The sequence below is a fragment of the Erpetoichthys calabaricus genome, chromosome 1 (genome assembly GCF_900747795.2).
Source record: "Erpetoichthys calabaricus chromosome 1, fErpCal1.3, whole genome shotgun sequence".
Taxonomy (NCBI): domain Eukaryota; kingdom Metazoa; phylum Chordata; class Cladistia; order Polypteriformes; family Polypteridae; genus Erpetoichthys; species Erpetoichthys calabaricus.
The window spans coordinates 21,776,647-21,783,629 of record NC_041394.2 but is presented as its reverse complement, the minus strand read 5'-3'; the positions used below and the strand labels follow the sequence as shown (position 1 = coordinate 21,783,629).

The 6,983-nt window shown below is 41.1% G+C and overlaps 1 protein-coding gene across 1 annotated transcript in view; it reads right to left on the bottom strand.

Moving 5' to 3' along the window:
* Positions 1-213: 213 nt before the first annotated feature.
* Positions 214-6,983, bottom strand: part of fbxo46 (F-box protein 46) — a 57,303-nt gene continuing 50,533 nt past the window's right edge. Inside the window, exon 2 of the mRNA XM_028796171.2 lies at positions 214-4,382. Within this exon, the coding sequence (XP_028652004.1) occupies positions 2,155-4,257 (2,103 nt within the window). The 5' untranslated portion in view covers positions 4,258-4,382 and the 3' untranslated portion in view covers positions 214-2,154. The remainder of the gene's footprint in view (positions 4,383-6,983) is intronic.

The window sequence follows — 6,983 nt, the reverse complement described above, 5'->3', positions numbered from 1 at the left end:
TCTCGTGCCTTCAGATCTCAACTTGATGTTATTTTGGCCAATGTGCGTGATTAGAATGGAGAATTGCTCTGATGTCTCTGAGAAGTGGGAGTAAATGAAGAGTGCATGGCATCCAAAGCTAAGCGACTGCACTATACGTCATCTTCTGGTGGAAATCTTGATTATTCAATTTACTTAAGCAATCCTTTCTGAAAAGACAAAATCAGGAAATGGTTCACAGAAGGCAACAAAAGGAAACTTTTTTATTGTAAAAATAACAAATACATATATGTGGTTGTTTGCTTTGTTTTCCTTCCACCTCCCTTAAACACTATAAATAAACTTGTTCATTCTACTGTATACAACCACAACTCAAGAACAGGCTTGTTAAGAGGAAAGTAGGACTCAACGTATCAACAGACCCACCCCGATCCTCTCCAACCCACAAATCATTGACAAGTTTCTGTGATGGGCTGCACCATTTCTACATTATCATTTGATCATTCACATGCACAACAGCCACAATTCAATCAAGTCAAATAAAGTTATTTCACATTATTATATGCATAACAAAACAAAACAAATCCTCTGGAAGGAAAAAGATGGCGCAAGAAGAAAAAAGACAAAAAGTAAAACACACAAAAGACTAATCCGGCTCCTTGGTTTAAAGTCGATTCCTCAAAAGGGTAGCAAAATGACTAATTAAAAAAAAAAATCCAAAAAAAAAAATAATAATAATAATAATCCAGACATTTCTAAGCCAGAGTTTGCAAATTGTGACTAGTCAAAGGCCAGCTTCCTATAAAGCTGAACAAAACCCTCGGCGATGTGCTACACAAATCTCAACTTCAACCTGGGAGACAGGGAAAAGGAAAAGAAAGGACAGGAATAAAGTGAAGGAGAAAATGCCTCTGCTTACCAGCCAATGAAAAAAATGGGGAATTTAAAGCAGTAAAAAACAGTTTTTCAGTGCCACAAAGCATCCCAAAAGGTTTAGCTGCCTGTGAAAAGCCAAGCAAATAGGTCAGACTGGCTTGTCAAGATGCACAATATGGGATTTACTGCGGCAGTGCCCGATCCATCTGTGCCTAATTCACAGGCTGTACAATATAACACACACTGGGCAAGAGGGGGAAAAAAAGTGCTGACTGTACACAGATAACAGTGATTGTAACTTACAAGTATAAATGACAAAAAGACAGTGCTGCTTGTTAGCAGAGTCAATCAGCATTAAAGTATCCCAGAGAAGTGACTCTCTATGGTCATTCTATTTAGTGCAATCAGAATAATGGCAAAATTGTGAGGTGCTGAATCCCCTGCTTACCCCTGTCACAAGCATTTGGAGGCAAGCAAGTATAATTTTTTTTTTTTTTTACAATTTTCAAAAACAAGTGAATTTGAATGATCTGAAGAAAACATGTTTACAAAAAACTTCATTTGAAATTCACTGATCAATGACTTGGGACTTTTTGACTGACCAGATGGACAAGGCACCCGCTGAATGAACCACTTCACGTTTTGGAAATTTGCAAGCCTGTAGCCGGCAGTTTATTTTTATTTATTTTTGTTCCAGCCTGTTTCACAAAGCCACACAGTTAAAACAAAAAGAAAGGGAAAAAAACCAAGAATCAAACTTGGGTCACAAGTGACCAAGTGACAAGACTGTGAAGCAAAGCCCAAAAAGCAAAGCTGCCACAATCCACCAATTTCTAAAATGAATTTGGCACAAGGAGCATTGGCTCCCTGTCTAGTAGATAATATGATTTGATTAAAAGAAAACATATAAATAAATAAAATTTGTAATTGAAGAACAAACGAATGCACCTAGTAGCTGGAACAAAAAGCAGAAAAAGAGGTTCAATTTTGTTTTCTTCCTTCCAACTCATATTTCAAATGATGTGCTGCTTAGCATGGCAGTAGGGGAGGTAAGACCAGTTGTGGCACAGGGTTTAAGAATTAAGCAAAAACCAGTGTTAGGAAAAGAAACAAAAAACCCACCACAACAATGTACACTTGCACACTCTGACACACACACACACACACACACACACACACACACACACATACGCAAACAGACCCCTCTGCCATAAAGTTAACATTCAATGAATGGCTTCATTACAGTGAGGGTTGTCCCACTCCATCCCATAAACAGCCTGCGCCCACCAATTGCCAGTTTCACCTCCCATCCTCTCTCCTGGCACGCGTCTGGACAAGCTCACAGGGCTGCACCCAGTTGTTGTCATGAAGCCCCACCCGGCAGCCCGGTGTGTCCTTATCGGTACGTCGACAGCACATCCAATAAGAGCGTCCGTAAGGCAAATCGTGGTGGTAAGGTTTTGGGTGCCAGCGGCAGAGTGACACATCCCCTTTCTCATAATGCTTTTTGCATTGCTTGCAGGGATCGTCCCGGTATAAGGGGTCCTGGTTCCAGAGGGAATCAGTGGCATGGATGCCATAGGTTTCGATAAGCACTTTGAAGTAATGACAGGTGCACTTAAGGGCTGCAAGTGAGCGAGTGGGTAAATAACTGAAAATGTTCACCATGATGTGGTCAGGGAGCAGCAACATATATTGTCTGGGTTCCAGTAAGCGCTGAATCTTGAAACGAATTTCAAGAAAGTCATGGGAGACATGGCGGTAGAGTCGGCACAAGGAGGTATCCGAGGGGTCACCTTCGGGACCAGTACAGGGAGAGTCGCAAGTTTCCAGGTGCTCCCCGCCACTGTTAACGCTGGTGCATTCAAGGGAACCGTGCATCTGGCCAACCCTTCCATCGTCCTCCTCAGTGTGAGTGGGCGGTGTGTGGAGGAAGAAGAGCTGTCCAGGGGGAGGTGGGTTCTCTTCACAACCTGAGAAGGAGGAGGAGTCGGGAGCTGGTGATGTGACAGTAAAACAGACAGTCTCTTCCTTAACATTCTCTGTGCTGTCCTTCCCATAAAAGACACACTGGTCCACTGCACCAGTCACAACCACCTCAACATGAAAGCCAGATACACACTCTCTCATACGGTCACTGGTACTCTTCTTCTCGGCAGAGGCTACATCACCTGTGGACTCTTTGCTAGCAGGGGCAGTTGGTCGCTCCGTGGTTGCATCCACTCGCGTTTCTGCCCCACCAAGCAAGAACTCCATGTTACTGGAGGGTAGAGTCTCCCTAGAAGAAGGGCTGACCAGCTGGTAGAGGTCACAGGTGATTTTCTCCTTGCCTCTGGCTCCCCCATTAGGGCTGCTCCCACCACAGCTGAGAAACATACAGTTGGGACGACCGGCAGTACCAGGCTCAGCCTGGGAGCGAAGATCCATACTGGAGACTCGAAAGGCTATCCGAACCTCCCCACTAGGGCCACTGCTTCCACTGCTGCCATTGCCTCCAGTTTCTCCCCCAGATGTCTTCTCTGGTGAAACGCCTGCACGTCTCAAGAGGGCACTTTCCAACTGCTGCTGTTGAGACTCAAAATGTGCAATGGCCTCTGCAACCCGCGGTTTTCGTTCTGCTGGAAGAAAGGATGATATGGTTGAAACCGGAGGTTCCTCCTTAGATAAAAACACCATTGGGCCATGAGTGGTGGCAGATTGGGATGAAGCTGAACTACGGATTCCACTGTGGTTGTGTGAAGACCCCAGTCCACTAACACTTTGTAGGGCAAGAGCAGTCCTTTGTTCCACTAGTGCTACCATCTCAGCCACAGATAACAGATCTGTGTCACTTGGCTCAGAGTCCAGGCACTCTGTCTCACCCACCTCTGCCTCTTTCTCCTTGCTTGCTGGTGAATTAGCCCCCCTAGCTTTGCTGGGGTCATAAGATGAGCAGCGGCGGCGCTTAGCTTTAGAGCAATCTGTACTCCAGTTTCCTTTGACTTTCATTGTGTTTGGGCGGGCTAGAGCAACCCCGCTGCACTGATGGGCAACAAAAAAGGCAATTTTTTCCTTTGTATTTCCAGGCTTGATAACATACCAAGTATCCAGCAGCACCCGGCCCTCCTCCATCTGATTTCCACCAGAAGATGTGATGGATGAGGGAGGGGGTGGTGGCATGTTTTCAGAGGCAGAGTCTTCCTCACTCTGCCCGTTGTGCGGGCCTCTGCGGACAAGATCATTGGGACTCTTTAGGAGGGCAGGAGTGCTGCCACTGACACCACCACTACTGCCACCAACTCCACCACCAGTGCCACTGCTGCTGCCTCCCACTGTGCCACCTCCACAAGCCTTGTTTTGGGAATAAGTCCCAAAGGGCCGAGGGCACCACAGGCGAATGTGAGAAAATGTTTCTGGGTCCATCACTGGGTCCTGGAGGACATGGTGTGGCTCAGGAATCCTTCTGCTTTCACACACTTGAATAACTGGCTCCCAAACTGCTCATATTCACTCATCTGGATCCTCTCAGGACAGATGGATGAGAAAATCTGCAATGTGAAAAGGGGAGAGATTTTCAGTAACTTTATTGAGTCTTTGAAGGAGACTGAACACACAGCAGGTGGAATCTACATGTTAGAAAGTTTCTAAAACAAACCATCAACATCAGAGAATCATGGTGGGCAGCAAATTCAAAACATCACGTAAGCTCCCTTAAAGAGGTACCTCTAATCAAAACTAAGTTTGAGATTCCTGAATTATGAAATGAGCTGGTCTGTGAGGATCTTTATGGGAAAAGAAGAGAGCCCAGCCACAGAATCAGCAAAACGTACAAATCAGTGTTCTTCTAGTTTTAAAGCATTTTATAACTTTAGTTTTTATATTAAGATTTTTTCATTTTTATTTGGTCTTTCTCCATTTTCTGATTTTAGTTTTTATTTGGATTTTTCATTTTATTTTTTCTAGCAATTAACTTTTAGTTTGTCATATTTTATTATTAATTTTGCATTAGTTACCCCTTGAGATTCACAGGGGTTAGGGGCACAGGACCACTGCAAATGTGAAAATCCTCAAATATATGTTTTTGGCCCCCAGTTCACTGCCTAATACTGTACTGTTGATTACAAGCGATACCTATAACATAGTCAAATTAACATATTATACACAAAGTACAGATATAAAAAAAATAAATTACTGTATCAAAATACTGTACTGCAACAGTAAGTTTCTAAGCTCACTGGTGCAGCTGCAGCAATGGTGTCATGGATATCCTGTTCTTTTCTCTGCTTGTACCTGACTGCAGACTCATTATGTTACTTAGCCCATGTAGTTTGCAGTGAGGGCCAAGAAAATAAGAAAAAAAAAAATCAAATTCAATGGCATCAGACAGTGACTAATTCTGGACAACGTAAACTGTGATAGACGTCCAATAATCGGGGGGTCAGGAAATCCCCACAGAACTTGCTTAATCCAAAAGATACATTTGAATGGTCAAAACATACCAAACGTGTGCATACTTTGTTAAAACGTCATTAACAGTAAAGTCCAGGAAAGGCAGCATTCACAGTAAGGGGAAACGACTATGTAAGCATACAAGACTAAATCGATTGAACAATATTATCTGCATTATTCGAAACTAGTCATTTAGCCCATTACAATAACGGGCGCTAGAACAGTAGTGCATAAACATTAGTAGGAACAGTCTATATTACATGGCAAGAGACTTTGACCTCATTCTTTTTGTTGGTCATATTTTTCTCTCTTTCAGCCTTTCTTTTGTTGACGTTTACTTGCTGAGCTGACCGTTCTTCGTGGGTTGCCGCCGTGTATTGTGTGTCTTTAATTTTCTGTGACAGTAATACTGTCTTGTACGGCTCTATTCAATAAGGCCGCGCACAAAAAGGCGAGCTTCAAAAGGGCGACCTCAATTGAGTGCGGCGAATAAAGGCGTTCGTAGATAATTTAGTTCAAATGGCTCTGGAATATGTGAAGAGCAACAAAGGTGCAGATCTTTATTTACGCGCGCCTTTATTCGCTGCGCCCAATTGAGGTCGCACTTTTGAGGCTCGCCTTTTTGTGCGCGCCCTTATTGAAGGATACCGTCTTGTACGTCCGCTGGCTTGTACGTCCGTAATATACCTTTAATTTTCTCTGGTGGTAACACAGGCGTGCGCGTCGGTAATATGCCTTTAATCTCCTCTGACAGTAATACTGGCTGTATGTGGCTGTAATACGCGTCACTGTATTGTGTACCATTAATTTCCTCTCGCAGTATGGTTTGTATTTCCGTAAAACGCCTCTAACTTTCTCTGACAGTAATATCGCGCATCGCACTGTGCCCCGCGCATGCGCACTTCACCAGATGACACCCACACACGGACACACAAAGGGATATATATATATAGATATAGAAATAGATTATATATATATATATATATATATATATATATATATATATATATATATATATATATAATATATATATATATATAAATATATATATATATATATATATATATAAATATATAAATATATATATATAAATATATATATATATATATATATATAATATATATATATATATAAATAAATATATATATATATATAAATATATATATAAATATATATATATATATATATATATATATATAAATATAAATATATATAAATATATATATATAAATATAAATATATATATATATATATATATATAAATATATATATATAAATATATAAATATATATATATAAATATATAAATATATATATATATAAATATATAAATATATATATATATAAATATATATATAAATATATATCTATACTAATAAAAGGCAAAGCCCTCACTGACTGACTCACTGACTCACTCATCACTAATTCTCCAACTTCCCGTGTAGGTAGAAGGCTGAAATTTGGCAGGCTCATTCCTTACAGCTTACTTACAAAAGTTAGGCAGGTTTCATTTCGAAATTCAAAGCGTAATGGTCATAACTGGAACATATTTTTTGTCCATACACTGTAATGGAGGAGGCGGAGTCACGTATCGCGTCATCACGCCTCCTACGTAATCACGTGAACTAAAAACAAGGAAGACATTTACAGCACGAGTCGCACGCGGGAACGAAGGTAAATGACGTTAATTTTTGACTGTCT